Here is an 18,211-nt window from a genome sequence, read left to right as displayed (position 1 = left end):
TTCCTGCTCAGTGCAGCAGCGCTGCAGCAGTCAAGGGAGCGTGTCGGCGCCCCCTTCCCCACAAGCGGTCCCTTCCGCGCCGCCCGCGCCCCCCCCCCATTGCTTTGCTGGCACCTGGCGGCCAGTCAGTGGCCTGGCTTGGCGGCGGCGGTGGGCGCTTGTGAGGAAAAACCTAAGTATAATGTAGTATGTTGGGAGGGCGGGGGGGCGCCATTTCAGTGCTTGCCCCGGGCGCCGTTTTCCCTAGTTACGCCTCTGAAGAACTGTTCCATTTCTTTCCATCATCCAATAGGACAGAATCTCTTCAGATTTTGGTTATTTGTTTTGGTCCAGAATATTGGGAACATCCCTTTATAAGGCAGCCATACTTGAACAAAGTCCACCACCTGAATGTTTGCTGTTTCACACCCCATTTCTGATCTACATTCAATTTACATTTTTGTTGCTTCTCCCTTATCTGATCACAAATCTCTGCATCCTCAGGGTGAGGTGGCACAGAAAGCCCTATCAGTTGTTGCCATTGGGTAACATTGGTGGTAGCTTTGCATCTTCTCAACACTTCAAAAGTTGATTTTCCTGTAGCAAAATGAGTAGTTTGATAAGCAAATCGAATTTCACAGATTGCCTCTTTCCAAGGTTGTTTTGCGTAGTAGCCCATTGTAAACTTTCTTTCACTAATTTGTTCATTCTTTCCAGTAAGCCATTCCCTCAAGGATGGTACAAGGAAATAGTCTTGTGTTTTATCCCATGGTTATGCAAATATTGCTCCATCTCAATTAAGGTAAGCTGTGTCCCATTGTCAGTCACTAGTTCTTTAGGAAGACCTTCTCTTGCAAAAACTGCAGCTATGAACTGGATCACCTTGTTTGGAGTAATGTTGTCAGCAAATGAAACTTCTGGTCATCCATCATCACTATAAAACATTTTGTTTTGTGAGTTGATTATCAAAAGGGCCCATTATATTCAAAGCACATTTCCCCCAGGGACCATTGGGATACTGGGACTGGAGTCAAGCGGGTGGTAAAAATCTCCTGCAATTTGCCACATACAGCACAAGCCATAGAGTGCCTGATTACATTTTCAATGTGTTTGTCCATACCTGGCCAATATAACCTTTCTTTTGTCAAGCTCATGCCCAAGTGACCTTCGTGGGCAATTTTGATCACTTTTGCTTGTAAGGAGGGTTGGCACCACCAAACAATCAGTCCTCAGCACTAGCTCATTGAAAAGGGGCAGCTCACTCACTATGTGTATGTATGGTTGAAGATGTCCAGGTGTCTTGTTTTTGCATGGTCATCCATTAGTTATGTAAGGTTTAAGTTTAGTAAGCACTTGATCAGCATTGTGGGCTGCTTTCCATTCAAAAGACGTGATCACTCAATGAGTGGATGAAGCTATTTGCGCAATTAGAACTCTTTCATCCTCTTCTTCTTTGATCTCCTCTTGGCCTGGAAGTGGGAGTCAAGATAAACAATCTGCAGTTGTATTCCGAAGACCTGACAGATATTCCACCTGGAAATAAAAGTCCATAAGTCTGGTGATCCATTTGGCTATTCTTGGGGTCGCTCGACTTTATTTATTTATGATCTCTCTCTCTCTCTCTCTCTCTCTCTCTCTCTCTCTCTCTCTCTCTCTCTCTATCACCTGAAATGTGTCTCTAGGTCAGGCCTGCCCAACGTAAGGCCCTGGGGCCAGATCCGGCCCATGGGGACTTTTTTTTGCTGACCCATAGGTAGGAATATCCTGCAATGACAGCACCCTAGGAAGACAGATGCTCCGTCACCCTTTGGGTCAGTTCCAAAGTTAGTTTTCTGGCCACTATCTCCAGTTAAAATTGGGGGTCCCTTGACAAATGGAAAAGATCCAAAAGTAACTAATAATTGCTTTCATTAATATTTTTAATAAAGAATTTTAATGTGCTGAAAATGGTCTTTGGCCCCCAAATAACATGCTGTGGTTGGTTCCAGCCCACCAGGACATTTTAGTTCTGCACCCCTGTTCTAGGTGGTGTACACAATTTAAAACAACTATAAAACAGAGTAAAAACAATTAAAGCAATTTCACAGAACGAAACAGTTAAAACAATTAAATCGAATAAAAACAAACAGTTTAAAATTATTTTCAGTTAAAAGCCTGAGAAAATAGGTGTGTCTTGAGTGTCTTTCTAAAAGCAATCAGGGATGGAGATGCTCTTATTTTGACAGGGAGCATATTCCAAAGCCCTGGGGCATCCACAAAGAAGGCCTGGTTCTAAGTCACCACCAAATGAGCCAGTGGCAACCATAACCGGACCTCTTCAGATGATTTTAATAGGCGACTGGGTTCATGACAAAGAAGGTGCTCTCTTAAGTACCCTGTACCCAAGCCATTAAAGGCTTTATAGCTTATAACCAGCACTTTGTATTTCACTCAGAAACATATTGTCAGTCAGAGCAGTTCTTTCAGAATCAGTGTAATATAGTCCCTTCAAGTTGTCCCCGAGATGAGTCTTGCAGCGGCTGTTTCATTCTGTACCAATTGTAGTTTCTGGACTACGTACAGAAGCAGCCCTATGTAGAGTGCATTACAATAGTCAAGCCTGGACACTACCAGCATATGATTAAGGTCATTTACCTCCAGAAATGGGCATACCTGAAGTATCAGCCGAAGCTGATAAGAAGTGCTCAGGCCCCTGCCTCAATATGAGAAACAGGAGAGAGTTTTGGATCCAGAAGCACTCCCAAGCTACATACCTGATCTTCCAGGAGGAGTGTAGCCCCATCCAGAACAGGCAGATCTAAACCATCCCTCATGTCCCAACCCTCCACGGTCAGTACCTCTGTCTTATTCGGATTCAACTTCAGTTTGTTATCCAGCTCATTACTGTCTCCAGGCAGGCATTTAGGGAAGTTATGCCATTTCCTGATGAGGTCGATAAGGGGAAACAAATTTGGGTGTCATCAGCATATTGATAACACCCTGCACAAAATCTCCAGATGATCTCTCCCAGTGGTTTCATGTAGATGTTAAAGAGCACTGGAGATAGTATGGAGCCTTGTGGAACTCTACACTTTAGTCCTCACTTTGCAGAGCAGCAGTCTCTAAGCAACACCATCTGAAATCCACCAGAGAGGGAGGAATAGAACCATCATAAAACAGTGCCACCCAATCCCTCAGGTGACCCAGAAGGATAACATGGTCAATGGAACTGAAAGCCGCTGAGATATCCAAAAGGAAAAGCAGTCACACTCCCTCTGTCAGTAGCCAATTGGAGATTATCCATCAGCCTCACCAAGGCAGTCTCAACCCCATAGCCTGCTAGAAAGACAGTTTGAAATGTGTCTCGATACTCTGCACCATCCAAAATTACTCTGCATAATCTAAAACTGCTACCAGCTCAATCAGATTGTCCAACCATGGAAGACTGGAAACAGGTCTGTAATTAGCTAACTCTGAGGGATCCAATGCAGCTTTCTTCAAATAAGCTCTAATAATAGCTTCCTTAAGACAAGGCGGCATCTTGCCCTCCCTCAGAGAAGCATTTATAATATTTACCAGACCCTCTCTGATAATATGATTACCAGATAAAATAAGCCAAGTTGGACAAGGGTCAAGAGAACAGGTTGTAGGACACACAGTCTGAAGCAGTTTGTCAACATCCTCAGGAGTCACAAACTGAAAGTGATCCAATCTAATCCTATATGAGGAGTTGCTGGACACCTCCACAGTAGACTCTGGAGTAACTGTGCAATCCAGTTCAGCCCAAATAAGAGAGATTTTATCCACCAAAAAATCTTTGCTGCCTGCACTGCCAGAGCATAGATCTTCTCACTTTGAAGATCACACAGAATGTGCTCTGTGCAGTGATCTGTTGGATTCATGTTCAGTCTTCCTCCACTTGTGCTCTAGTCATCTACCATAGTTCTTTCGAATACCACGGGGCTGATTTGGGAGCAGGTTGTAGAGAACACTTAGGAGCGATTGGGTCTACTGCTCCAGTGAGTTCATTATTCCATGTTCACACCAGAGCATCAACAAAATCACTAGCAGAGTCAACTCTAAACCTTTCCAAGGCTTTTTTTTTGAATCCTATTGGATCCAATAACCTTCTCAGGTGGACCAGCCTAATAGGTCCCTCACCCCTGCAAAGATGTGATCTTGAGTCCAACTTTAACCAAGTGGTGGTCCGTCCATGACAATGGGGAGATGACAGGAGCCCCCACCCACAAAACACCACCCTGATCAGAGCAAAAGACCAAATTGAGCATGTGACCAGCATAATGCATTGGTCCAGAGACCACTGGGGATAGGCCCATAGTTGTCATGGCCACTATGAACTCCTGAGCTGCTCCTGACAACCCAGTTTCAATGAACATTGAAGCCCCTCACCACCAACAACCTGGGCATCTCCAATGCCAACTCCGCAACCAGAATACATCTTCTTTGATGCAGTAAGCACTCTGGAAGCAAAGGCAACTTTAACTTCCCTGTCCTCTTTTTCCTGAGCCAAGACAGCACCCAAACCATATTCAGAAGCACCAGTGGTTACAATAGTGTGCCTGTAGGTGTCAAAAGAAGTGAGAGCAGGGCCTTCAGAAATGGCCTATTTGATAGTCTGAAAACTAGCATTGCAGGACACATCCCAGTTAAATGCTACATGTGTTTTAAAAAGAAGACGCAATGGAGCAACTTTTGAGGCAAATTGTCTAACAAATGTAGAGTAATACAAAGTCCAAAAATGTTTGAAGTGCATCCTTGTTGTGTGGCTCTGGGGCTTTCTGAATATCTGTCAGCAAGTCTGTTTTGGGATGTACACCACTCTGAGATATTTTGTGTCTCAAGTATGTCACAGAGTGTGTGCAAAACTTACATTTCTCTGCAGATTTAGTAAGTCCATGTTCCTGGAGTTTTCTTAAGACTTCTGTCAGTTTAGCATCATGCTTCTCAATGGTTTTGCCATTTACTAAAATGTCTTCCTGAAAGCAAGTGATGCAGTGGTGCTCTTATCCCTGGACTTTGGGGCCAATGTCCATGGCCTCCACACCCCCTGGGGGCCCACAAATCCTCTTTAGACTGTCCCGGGTGGTGTGGCCATTGCTCGTCTGCATGCACCGGGTGGCCGAGTGTGATTATGACCTGTGCCGGGTGCTTTAGCAACATGGGGGAATCGGAAAAGAAAAATGTGGGATTGGAATATGTTGTGTGTTGAAATGTTTCTGCTAGTGCATATTTGCATAAATATACTCCAAGTGTTAAAAATATGCTGTGTGTGTGTGTGTATGCATTTGTAGGGGGATGATCCTTAACTTGCAGTGGGAGGGGGGACTCCAGCATGGGGGGGGGCTCCAAAGGCCTTTAGGTCCAGACTTACACACGTGTGCACGTGCGCCAAATCCCAGCCCCCTGCACAGAAGATTCTGGTGGGCACGCAGTCTCTGATGCACCCGCCACCCTGCCACCCTGGCAAGATTGCCGAGCTTTCCCTGGCCGGGTTGCCACTGCCTCCTCCTCTTCCCTCCCCACAGGCCTCTTCTTCCTCCAGTTCTGGCTGCAGATCTCACAAGAACTGCAGCCAGAGGAGGATGGGGGAAGTGGTGGCTCCTTCCCACCAGCGGCTCCCCCCCCCCCCCCGCCGGCAGCCCAGATGGAAACCTGAGCTGGGGGACTGGGGGTGAGGAGGATGGGAGGCGGCGGTGGCAGCTCCCCCCCGTGGCATCCCCCCCCCGTGATGGCTCCCCCCAAGTGTCTGTCCAGAGCTGGGGGCAGGGGGAGGAGGATGGGAGGCAGTGACAGCTCCCACCCATGGGGGGGGAAAGGTTAAAAAAAAGCACAATGCGCTTTCCATGGCGCAAAAAAGAAAAATAATTGTTTGTGAGACTGAGTGTGCATGAATATAGTGTGTGCATGAGTGTAGAGTGTCTGTATGTTATGTGTGAAAACTGCCTCAATGCTGCTGCCCAGGACAAACCTCTCCCCACTCACTATTTTAAAAAATTAGAGGGAACTCTGCCCAGGCTCCAAAATTACCCAAGTGCTCCTCTGAAGTGATGCCATCCATAGTCCTAAACATTGCATGCATCATTCTTTGAAATACCAAAGCTGCAGACTCTAATTCCAAAGGGCAGTCTTTTTGAATTGAAAAAGACCCTACAGGGTAATGAAGGCTGTGTATTTGCAAGAACTTTTGAGCAGAGGAATTTGATGATAGGTTGAAGACAAGTCCAAAGTTGTGAACACAGAGACCTCTTTCAGAGTAAGCAGCATTTCATTGATATTGGGTAATAGATGACAATCCACTACTATGTTGGAGTTCACATCTCTATGCACATTCAAAGTATACCATTTGTTTTTTGTACCAGAACAAAGGGAGAGACCCATTCTCATGAATCAGTCAACAGGTTCTATGACGTCAGCATGCTATAGTCTTGAAAGTTCCTCTTTAAGTAGTTGGGGTAATGCTCTGGGTACATTTCTCACTTTGTGTTGTACAGGTATTGCATTTGTCTTCATCTGAATTTTATGTTTGAAATGTATGGCAGTGCCATGAGTATCAGCAGAAACATGCGAGAAATCAGCAATCATATCAGCATATGGATGCTCCAACATCTGTAATACCGGTTCTGTGCTATGTGGGTCTAACACTATCCATTTATGGCAGTAGGGGAACCTCCATATCCCCATTGGTGGATTTCTGAATGCTGCAGGTACAGATCGGATGTAGTAAGGATTTTCTTGTAAAGCAGATGGGAAATGATAGTATATGAAAAACCAGAATCGGCTATCATCTGCACTTCATGACCATTAAGTTTAACTTGACAATGTGGAGAAGTGGGCTCTGATTCTGTCACCCTTAAAATGCTGTCAGGAAGTGGTTCATCTGCCTCATCATATAGTGAATCAGTAATGGAGTGGACAGTAGACTTGCAAACCTTAGCAAAATGTCCCCTTTTCTTGCACCTGTTGCAGGTGACCTTCTGTGCAAGATAGTGAGCAAAACCAGCTTTGTGGGCAGAGTCTCCACATAGGTAGCAATGGTAGTTCTTTCTTGTGCTGCCACTTTCTGTGGTAGTGCCATATGAGAAGATTGGGATTGGAAGGATTTAGACTGAACAGCCTGGATTTCAGGAAGTTGGTTTTGGGGTACCAAAGAAAGGGATTTCGCACGGTGAAGAGAATTTTTCACCCTCCTAGCCATCTCTATAACTTTATCCAAGGCATGTTTCTCCTCCACAAGTAGTTTTTCACGCAGTTTGGAGCTGTGTGTTTTCATAACAATCTGATCCATGATCATTTCATCAGTAAAGTTGGCAGACTCACAGGTTACACTTAAGATAACTGATTAATAAATTCACCAGGCAGTTGAGATCTAGAACAGAACCTGTAACATTCAGCAATCACATTCAAAGTAGAGTTGAACTGATAATCTAAGGCTTAAAGAGCAGCTTCATAAGGTTTGACATTCCCTTCCAAGTTGGTAGGAAAGGGCAAATTGTTATATATTCTTTGGCTTTCCAGGCCTAGGAAGTGAAGCTTCTGCTTTGCCGGAGTAAAATCAGGGGTCTGTATGGTGATGAGATAATTGCAGAAATAGGACTTCCATTGTTTCCAGGGAAGAGAATGTTCTCCTGGGGTGGGCAAGACAAACAGGTGGTGCTGGGATATGGGCCATGCTGCAATGGGCATCCAGTGAACAACAGAGTACAGGACTGATAAGGAAAAAGTACCTTCAGGGGTTGTGTAGGTCAGGCAGCTGCAGAAACAATCAGCAGCAGCAATAGTAGAATGTAGCAGTTCAGGAATGTAGACCCAGTAATGCAATGAATGAAGATGCAAGAATCTTCACAAACTTTGCAGGCTCACCCGCATAGCTGGTTCAAAGTCTCATCACCTCAGAGGCTCAATGTTTTATAGCTGCTTCCCTCGTAAATATAAAGCAATCTTAAGTTTGTTTAACTAAGCTTTCTTCAGAAACAACTCAATTTCCCCCTTCTCCCTTCCCTCCCTTTTTTTTTCTGGCTCCACCCCCGCACCCCCCCCCCCCCACGTCTACAGGATCCCCACTGGGTCAGACTTCTAATTAACAAAACATAAATGACTGCTAGATAGAAGAATACAACAAATGTTGTGTTCTCTCTTTCTATGATATTGAAAAAATACAGGTTGGAAACTGATTTCACAAGAGTCTGTGAAATCAGTTTCCAACCTGTCTCATTGTCTCTAATGCCTAATGTACTAGGGATAGAGTACTGTGGTATAGGAAAAAAGAATAAAATTATGTACCAAGTATATAAAAATTAGGAACCTCAAATAAACTGGGCAATGAGCATTAATTTACTTAGAGTCAGTTGTAATATTTAATTAGATGATGATGATGATGATGATGATGATGATTTATTAAACTTCTATACCGCCCAAACTTTTGTCTCTGATGGAGGACTTTTGATGTTATAGAGAAGATGTGTGAGCACAATCTCCTGATATGTAAACAAAACAAAACAAAACAAAACAAAACAAAACCTGAGATCTGAGAGTATTAGTCTACCAATCAGAAGGGAGGGACTTGGGAAGCTGAGTAAGTAGCTTTCTCTTGTCACTTAAACACGAATCCCTGCTAACTTGGCAAAGAGGTACCTTTTAATGTGGTGATTCTCTTTTATTTAGCAGGGGGAGAGTAACTGACCCTATCCACCCCCAGTAGAGTACCTCCAGTGACTGTTGCTGGTGTCTATCATATTTCTTTTTAGATTGTGAGCCCTTTGGGGACAGGGATCCATCTTATTTATTTATTATTTCTCTGTGTAAACTGCTCTGAGCCATGTTTGGAAGGATGGTATAGAAATCAGATCAAATCAAATCAAATCAATCAATAAATAATCTTTGGTATCTGTGAAGGCCTAGACATAAAATACCATTCCATGGGACCTGGTTTAGGGTGCGGTGCAGAGCAATGAGTATTTGTGTTCCTTAGCATATTAGCTTTTCTTTAGCATGGCATGTCCTCTATGGAAAAATTGAAGTGGCACAATTGAAAATGTTTGCAGTCTTATACTGGATAGGACAGAGTAAAGGACCAGGTTAGGTCCTTTCTATCCCCTTCTAAAAGGATAGAAAGTGGGAGGTGCAAAAAGGGCACAGAACAGGTGAATCTTTGTTGTGATCTGGAAAAGGCCTTGTATTAGAAATAGGTGGAATTTGACAGAGGAGAAACAGAAATATGTGAGTTTTCTCTCTTTTTAGAAAACCTCAGGCACGGTGAGGATTAGCTCTAATAAGCAGAGGGCATTAGGGATTTTAAGATCCTGCATGTGCAGCCCGCTGCAAATAATAAGACTGGAGAGAGCGCTGTTCTTGATTCTACCTCACGCGCGCAGGAGAACAAATATCAAAATGTCATTGTGTCAACACTGAAACACCACCACTTTTTAATTAACCAGAGAAAATTACTCCTATCACATAAACTGCTGAACGCCTGACCATGCCAATGTGTTTGCTGATGGCATTGCCTCCGATATGATTGCTCCCATTCGGGAAGAGGGTTTGTCCCAATGTTACTCCTTAAGAATAAATGATCATCTAAATTGTGAACTCCATAATGGGCCTGAAAAAGACTTAGGCCTTCTGGAGATCTCTAGGTCTCTGTGTATTCATAATTACATCATCAGGCCTGTGACAGGAGCACAGAGGCCTTTGCTAATAGTATGAACCTCCTGGAGGGCATCAAATTAAAGTACAAAATATGTAGATGTGCAGAAATTGCAATTTCCCAAAATTAGAAAAAAATACACTTAAAGAAACAAACCAACAAACTTCTCTGAGGCAGTTCAAGACTGTCTGAGGTGAAAGAGAATATGGTGCCCCTCCCCCCCCAGTGTGGAGCTGCTTGGCATTTTCAGGGCAGGGCGTGAAAACTTGATATCTCAATATATACAGAAATATATTTTGTTCAGAACAGTGGTGTAGCAAGGTCTGAACAGGCCCATGTTTCATAAGTGAACATTTATTATTATTTTTTCATGCCATAGGCACCACCAAAACATTTTGAGGTGACTCAGGGGGCTCTGGGCTTTTTTGGCAGTTGCCACCATTGCCCACTAGCCACCCACCTGCCTGCCTCCCTGACACCTGTAAAGAGCCAGCTTGCCACCGGCCCACTTGCCCCTGTTGGAGCTGGCAAAGCAGACAAGGGCTGATCATATCACTGCCCAGTGACACACACCGTGGGGATGTCACTAGCCTTTGTTGGCTTTGCCAGCACCAGTGGGTTGACGGCCCCATGACGCCATCTCTTTACTGGTGCTGGGGCGGGAGGGAGGCAGGTGGGCAGGCAGGCATGTGGGTGCAGTGATTCCGTTATTTCAGAATCTGGACCTAATGGTCTTATGGGGGCCCCGGTACACAGATTTTCTTTCTTTCTTTCTTTCTTTCTTTCTTTCTTTCTTTCTTTCTTTCTTTCTTTCTTTCTTTCTTTCTTTCTTTCTAAGCAATAATGTCATTTGTAGAGCACCTAAATTATTAAGAACATAAGAACAGCCCTGCTGGATCAGGGTGAAAGATCTAACACAACTACCCTGCCAAGTGTCTGTGGATGGAGACAGACAGACAAGTGGAAGGAAGGCGGGCCGGGCCAGGAAAAGGTGAGGCAAGGGAAGAGGGGTGAAAGAAAGACAGAAGTGAGACAGTGAGATGAAAGAAGGAGGGGGAGAGAAGGAAGAAGGGAGGGAATGAAAGAAGGGAGAGAGGAAAAGGAGAGATAGAAAGAAAGAAAGACAAGACGGAGGAAGGAAAGTGGAAGGAGGGAGAAGAAAAAGAATTTTGCACATCTGAGGGTTGAAAATCCTTGAAAAAAGTTGGCAAGTCTCTCTCTCTCTCTCTCTCTCTCTCTCTCTCTCTCTCTCTCTCTCTCTCTCTCTCTCTCACACACACACACACACACACACACACTCACTCAGCTGGGTGCTGGCACTTTCAAGAACTGCTAGGAGGGAGAGTGCTTTGCTATCTTTGGCTCCTTCAGCCTGAAGTGTTCAGCCTTCTCCTCTACCTCCTCCTTTCCCCTCCCAGTCTCAGAATGGCTGCCTGCCTGACAAACTCAGGTGGAAAGAGCCAAAGATTATAGCGGAGTGTGCTCCACTCTAGAGCTTGCTCAAAGGGCCAGCACACCAGCTGTCTGGGCCACTGTGGGGGAGAGGAGGGGGTTCCTGAGGGCACACGCAGTGCCACCACACATGAAGGAAGAGTGCGGGGCTCTGGACTTCTACCCAGAAGTCTGTTCAGAAAGACACCACTGTCTGTGTGAGAAAGAAAACCTGTGACATCATTCCTGAAAGAAAACTCATGACGTCATTTTAAATGTTACCAAAAACTGGTACAGGCAAACCTTGTTATTTGCGTGGGTTCCATTCCTTGCCTACAATGGCGAGTAATGAAACCACGAGTAATGAGTCATTATGCCTATGGGGAAACGGGGGTAAAGTTCCAGAATGCAACCAAAAGGTGGGGGGGGGAAGGTGAAAAACACGCACACACAAATAATTAAAACTGTTTACTGTACCATGAAACCCATGTGCTCAGGAATGCCTCCCCATCTGCAAAATGCCCCTCAAATCAAAGAAAAAACATTTGGTTGTTTTTTTTTTAAAGAAATGAGCCACAAAATGGCTCCTCCTGACTCCTTTTGACAAAATGGTGGCTGGAGGAAGTGACCTCTATGGTCACTTTCAGCCCTCTAGGAACAGCAGGCATGTGGGTTTTAACCCTTTCGTATCCACAGATAATGAAATCGAATGTCATTTAAGCATCCACGAATCCACAAAACTGCGGATATAGAGTCATATTTCTTGGATCATATTTACTGGATGTCCACTAGCTAGGACTGGGTGTCTATTTGGGCACACAACTATTAGTTAAAAAAATGCCCTGCATGTCCATTCCTAAATCATGTTGGGGGCCCTAGGGGGAAGATATTCCCCAGTGGGGCAAGGAGTGGGAAATGAACAGCATGCCCCAGTGGGATGAGGAAGGGTGATGGCAGCAGGTGGCAGGGAAGTCCTTAGGGTGGTGCCCATGGCAGTGGAGGGCTGGTTCTTACTGCCTTCATTGGGCCAACAGCTGAAGCAACTACCTCATCCCATCTCATGGACAGGCTGCCCTTGCAGATACCACACATGAGGTAAGTACAGGCTGCAGACTTTGAAGCTTTCTGATCTGTTAAGAGCTCTGGGTTCAGTGTATTGAAATGAACTCTTGCCCCTCACCTCAGCATTGGTTCAGCAGCTTAGGTCTTTTGGATAGCAGAACGACTATCCCTGTAGCAGCAAAAAATAGGTACCACAGAAGGCTGTGCCTTTTGTTCCTTTGCTGAAATGCTTATGACCATTCCAGCTGTTCAGAAGTTTACAAACCTAAAGCCTAGAGACAATTGGGACTGAGGCTTTGGTGGGAGGGATTCAAGTTGCAACAGAAAAGGGAGTAGGCAGTGTTGTAAAAACAGTAGTCAGGGTCAGAAAGTTTGAATGATATGCGAGTAGTGCAGGAATGGAGTGTGGGTAGCATGTGTTGTGTGAATGAGGTTTGAGTTTTTGTGTGTGCATGCAAGAGAAAATGTGGATATGGAAAAATGAAGAAAAATATTAGATAGATCTTCACGTGTTAGACACAAAAGGCCAAATTATATGTATGGAGCAATGTTAAACATCTGCATCAATTTCCAGTTGACTACTGATAGCAATCCTGGATAGTTTAATGGCTTGATATTGTGAAGACAGGTGGAAAAAATATTGGGAAATAATATCTCAAGGAATAGGTTCAGTCAATTGATTACCCTACTTTTCACTGGTAACCTGGGCTTACCACTTCAGACTGCAGCTGGGAGTTCATGTGGCTGGATGATCTTTCATAAAAAAAAGATTATCTGTACATTGAAAAGCATGTCAGGGAGAAGGATTCCATATGATGCTAGTTTTCAATGTGCAGGGAGTTTCTTGTATAATGGAGTATTACATCATGTGAGCCCCCAATACTCTGAAGTGAAAAGCCCAGACACCTCAGGAAGAACTGGGCCAAATTAATGAGTAATTCATTTGAAACACTCAATTTGGGTCTGGGTTTTAGCAAAATGTTTGCAAAGGGGGAACTGGGCAGGCAACAATAGTTAAAAAAACACACAAAAAAGTGTCCTGAAAAACATGCAGTGTGAAAACAGAGAGGGTGTTTCTTCTGGCCAGTGTCTCCTTTGCTATAATCCCTTGGAGTGACCAGTTTACTTAGCAAAGGCATGAAATTGCTTTGGATTAGGACAGAGCACCCTCCCACATTACTTCTTATCACCCCTTGTCTGCCTCAAGCCTGTTATTTTAAGTGAGAAATGCCAAACAGTGCTTTTATCCTATTGCTCAAATAGCCTTCTTCAGAAGACAAAAGTGGGAAAGCACTTTAGATAATGGCCCTGATACTTCAGTGCAAAAGAAAAAAAGATAAGAAAAAAAGAAAGAAAGGACAAGGGCACTTTGTTACTTGACTGATGGATGACAAGAATGTCCAAGCAGGCACATGGTTTGGTCCTGGGCATAGTGGGTAGGCAGCATCCACCAGAGCAACAGGCAGCCATGCAGTGCAACACATTAAACCTTCCCCTGTAGCACTCCATGTCTGAACTCCCAAATGGAGTTATGCTTCTTGCAACTGTACAGAAAATAACTTTTCCTGATCATAAATTTGAATCTTGTTTCACTAGTCTTCCTTATTTTGCCTGGCCTTAGGTATATTAATGCCTCTGGCAAAATAGGAAATCTTCTCAATGCAACAGGCACAAGGACCAAGCACGATTTCTCTGCGCCCTTTACAGATTTGTAGCACAGCATCAGCACAAGCTGTTGTGGAGCCAGGGTGCTGCTGCTGACTATTGTTGACACATGACTGCCGGGTCAGGGCCAGACTGGGGGCACTGAGAGGGTGGCAAGATGTATGTGGGGAGGGCGCTGGGATTTGAGCAGAATGGATAATTAAGGGTGGGAGTTGGGGCACAGGGGCACCCCGCGGGTGGGGCACACCGGGAGTAAGCCCTGTTGCCCTGCGGGCCAGTCTGAACCTGGGCTGCCCTATTGTAACCTCACATCCCTCAAATAGGGAAGAAATGCTGGAGATTTATCCCCCTACCCATCCAAGAAATCATTCACCACTGCTGAGATAATCTACTCCAGAAAGACAGACATGGCAGACGTTTTTTAAATCAACTTCTCCCTCTTGTTGTTGATGGCTCCCTCACTAGCTTGGCAAGGCAAACCACACTTGCCTACGCACATATGAGACAGGGGTAGAGCAAACAGGGAAGAAAGAGGATGTCAGCCAATAGGCTGGCTTCCTGCCAGGAGGATGGGTGAGTATGCACAAGGAAGGGGTAGCAAACACACAGGATGCCTCCTCTGCTTAGTGGTACTCTGAGTTGTTGGGCCAAAGAGAGGCTAGGACATGAGCGCAAACAGTCGGGACAAGGCAGGCTGGATAAAAACCTTTGACGGGTCATACTCTGGCTCCCACGCTGTATGTTGGACAAACCTGCTTTAGCTCTTTGTGCACAGGGAACCTGAAATACTTTTGCCTTAAGGAGTGCACAGTAGGCTCAGGAGCTTCCCTGAGTTATGTTCTGGGGGCTTGCAATCCCTTGGAGCCTTAAAAAGTCAACTTTTGAGTGTCAAACTCTCTGAGCTGTCATAACTGACTGGCACTTGATGAAGATTATTTTAGACAACAATGAACATGAACATGAAATTAAAAAGTCTGTTGGGGCTCTGCTCGAAATACAGGTAACTGAATCTGCTCACTCTTTTCCCTTGTTAGCCACACCACCCTTTCCTTGTCCCCCTCTTTTGTCTTTTCCATTGTTAAAATGGAAAGTTCTTTGGAGCAAAGACTCATCTCCCCCTCCCCAACCCCCATGTTATACTGTAGAGCACCACATAGATTACTGGAGCTATCACAACTAGCAACAATGCTCTCTCAGTGGCCATTCGCTCCTCAGACTCCATCACAGTTTTTAGAAAGCTTCTTAAATCTTGGCTTTTTACCCAGGCTTTTACATGACCATTTCTATGCTGCTTCTATGTGTTTTTATTCTTGTGTCTATGTGTTTTTATGCTTGTATTTTATAGTTTTTAAATTAGATGTGTTTTATATTTTTAGCTTAATATTTTAAATGTCTTTTTTATTGTATGTTTTTAACTTTTGTAAACCGCCTTGGGGTTGTTTTTAATGAAAGGCGGTATCAGAGGCATATCTAGGGAAAATAGCGCCTAGGGCAAGCATTGAAATTGCGCCCCCTGTCCAAACATCTGACACCCATCTTTCAGATAACTTTACCATAATATCAGCTGAAAAATACAAGTCTGAAGGTCACATACAAGTCACATATCTGAATATGTGTACAGTGACTTATATATATATATTTTAAAAATTACCTGTAGCTCCTTCGGGGGGCTTCCTAAAGGCCATGGCTGAGGGTCTGCAAATGTCCCCCCTCCCCCCTGCTGGCCTCTAGGGCCTCACAGGGACCATTTGAGCATGTGCAGTGGCCATTTTTAAATTATTATTATTTTTTTTTAAAAAATGGCAGCTGAAAACAAAATGGCCGCCATGCATGCTCAAGTGGCCTCTGTGAGGCCTGGTATGGCCTAGGGCCTCACAGAGGCCATTTGAGCATGCACGGTGGCCATTTTGTTTTTGGCAGGCTTTAAAAAAAAATTAATTTTAAGCAATGGCGCCCCCTTCAAGTGGTGCCTGGGGCACGTGCCCTGCCTGCCCCACCCTAGATACGCTTCTGGGCAATATAGAAATCCAACAATAAATAAATAAATAATAAAAAATCCTTCCAGTGGTACCAATGCATTTCCATGCAACTTATGCCATCACTGAACTGCGGGTCTGTTCGGGAAGCATTTTCCTAGTGTGTCATCTACATCTTTTTGTCTAAGGAAATGATATCCTCAGCACTGGCTTGATGCAGCGCTCACCCCGGTTACCTCCTGCTGTGTGTGTCACCCTGCCGAGTTAAACATTTTTATTAGGACTGAAGCTTTAATGGGCTTAATCGACTGATTAGTCAAGTAAAGTTTTAGATGACTAATCACTGAGGGTCAGTTTTAATCAGTGATGGCAAAATTTAAGCACAATAGGGCTGAAAATTAAATTCATATTTGTATATTGAGAGTATTTTGGTCTTGGTATGTTACTATAATAGGAAGTTTAAAAATACTGAAGTTAGCCTTTTCTTCTAGTAAGGCATGTTATCTTCCATTCATTAAGTTGCAAGTGATCATATACACCTTCAGATCCACCCTCCACTAAAAGCCCCAGTTATATTGAGGTGTTGGTGCTTTACACATGTGTAAATACAGTCAGAGGGGGAGCTACAGTTGAGTACATGGGGTTCGAAGAACTCACACACTTTTGCCTCTGGGGCCACCTAGAGGCTCTCTAAGGCTGCCTCGCTTGCCCCCCTACACACAGCAGCCGCTGGCTAACCACTCCTGCAGTTGCTCTGTGTGTGTGTGTGTGTGTGTGTGTGTGCGCGCCATGAGAGGCTGAGAGAGAGAGGGGGGGGAGGGAGAGGGAGAGATGTCGGGAGCATGGAAGGCTCCAGCAATGCCACAGGGTTTCCCTCGTACCAGTGGTGTGCCATGTGGCACACACCATTGTGGTGCAGAAGAAGTGCTGCCGCCTATGCCTTGCCCCCACCACATAATATAATCAATCAGTCAGTTGGTAAAAGGGGATACTGATTCTTCAATCAGTTAATAGCTTCCATTCTTTCTAACATTTCTCAGATGAAAATAGGGACACTCTTGTGCACTTGTGTAACACCCTCATTTTCTTACTAAGGATTGCTGGAGCCCTCCATGATTACACATGACTGAAGGTCTTTTTTTTCTGCCATACTCTCTTTCCTTCATTTAGATTGCAATAGCACCTGCCCTGTACTGCTACTACTGACTCTGTGAGTAAACTGACCATGACAGTCTCCTTTAAAAATAATGTAAGGCTCTTTAAAATACTATCTCTAATTTCACAATGGATCTGATGGTACTTAAGGAATAACTGCATAAGCTTAATAGCTTCAGCACATTTACTGCAACATTTGCTGATTCAAGAGTCTGCTGTTACAGGAGATGGTCATGAAGGGGGTGGGGGAAGGCAACAGACCTGTTCCCTCTAATAGGGATTCCCAGATGTTGACGACGACGACTCCCATAATCCTCAAGCAAAAGCCATTGCAGCTGTGGATTCTGGGATTCCCTATTAGAGGAAACATTGGAAGGCAAACTAGGGCACACTCATGCACATGTGTGCAATAAACAGAGAAAATAGGGACACGTATCTCCCCCACCCCCCGGCTAACAGGGACACAGGGAGCATACCTAGCCTGAAGTTTTACATTCTCTCATACCTGCTGAGCAGTCTTGCCCCTGGTAGCCTTCTTCACAAGAGCACAGGCCCTCTTGGCAGAATCCACGGCCACTGCAGGCATTGAGGCACCTCAGCTGCCCACAGTCCTCCCCAACATAACCCTCCTGGCAGATGCAAGTTCCATTGGCACATCTCCCCTTCCCCGAGCAGTCTCCGGGGCAGCTCAGCTCGCTGCAGTCTTCTCCAGAAAAACCTTCTTCACAGATGCATTCTCCATCCACACAGAGTCCTCGAGAGCTGCAGTCAGTTGGGCAGCGGGCCTCTGAGCAATCTTCCCCACTATAATCATTGTCACAAATGCATTGGCCATCAACGCACACACCCCGGCTTGAGCAGCCCGTGGGGCAGAGGGGCTCTGAGCAGTTCTTCCCAGCCCAGCCTTCATTGCAGATGCAGCCGCAAGATTCCAGACTGAAATTGCCGTGACCACTACAATGAGGGAGGTAATCCAGCTGCCCTGGAAGGGTGAGAATTTTTTTTTAACAATATGTAGCATACTTCAATGACTTCATCTCAGTAGTAACAGTGAGTCCAGCCATATTATCCCCATATTGCAGATGCGGGGAGGGACTCCAAGGGAGTATATGATTGAGGCTAAGAATGCTTACCCAATGGCAGAGCTGAGATTTGAACTTCAGATTTCGTACTAGTGATGGGGGAATTCCCTTTAGCTCAATTTGGGTTTGGCAAAATAAGCTGTTTTCCAAAAGAGTTGGAAAGAGAGCTCATTTTTCCTAAACCCAGTTCCAAATTCAGAAATCATATCATGCTCCTG

General features: G+C 44.8%; 1 protein-coding gene across 5 annotated transcripts in view; it reads right to left on the bottom strand.

Moving 5' to 3' along the window:
* The window catches only part of TNR (tenascin R), a 540,529-nt gene that overhangs the window by 93,884 nt on the left and 428,434 nt on the right, over window positions 1-18,211 (bottom strand). For 3 of the 5 annotated variants that reach the window (XM_053247413.1, XM_053247414.1, XM_053247416.1), the window contains one exon: window positions 17,417-17,893. In XM_053247413.1, coding sequence (XP_053103388.1) covers window positions 17,417-17,893 — 477 coding nt within the window. Of the gene's footprint in view, window positions 1-10,082; window positions 10,493-11,356; window positions 11,394-17,416; window positions 17,894-18,211 lie in introns of those variants that run through there. The other 2 variants (XM_053247418.1, XM_053247417.1) reach the window with 2 other exon arrangements.

The sequence above is a fragment of the Hemicordylus capensis genome, chromosome 4 (genome assembly GCF_027244095.1).
Source record: "Hemicordylus capensis ecotype Gifberg chromosome 4, rHemCap1.1.pri, whole genome shotgun sequence".
Lineage (NCBI taxonomy): Eukaryota > Metazoa > Chordata > Lepidosauria > Squamata > Cordylidae > Hemicordylus > Hemicordylus capensis.
Note: the sequence above shows the minus strand (reverse complement) of the source record. Positions and strands in the feature narration are given on the sequence as shown.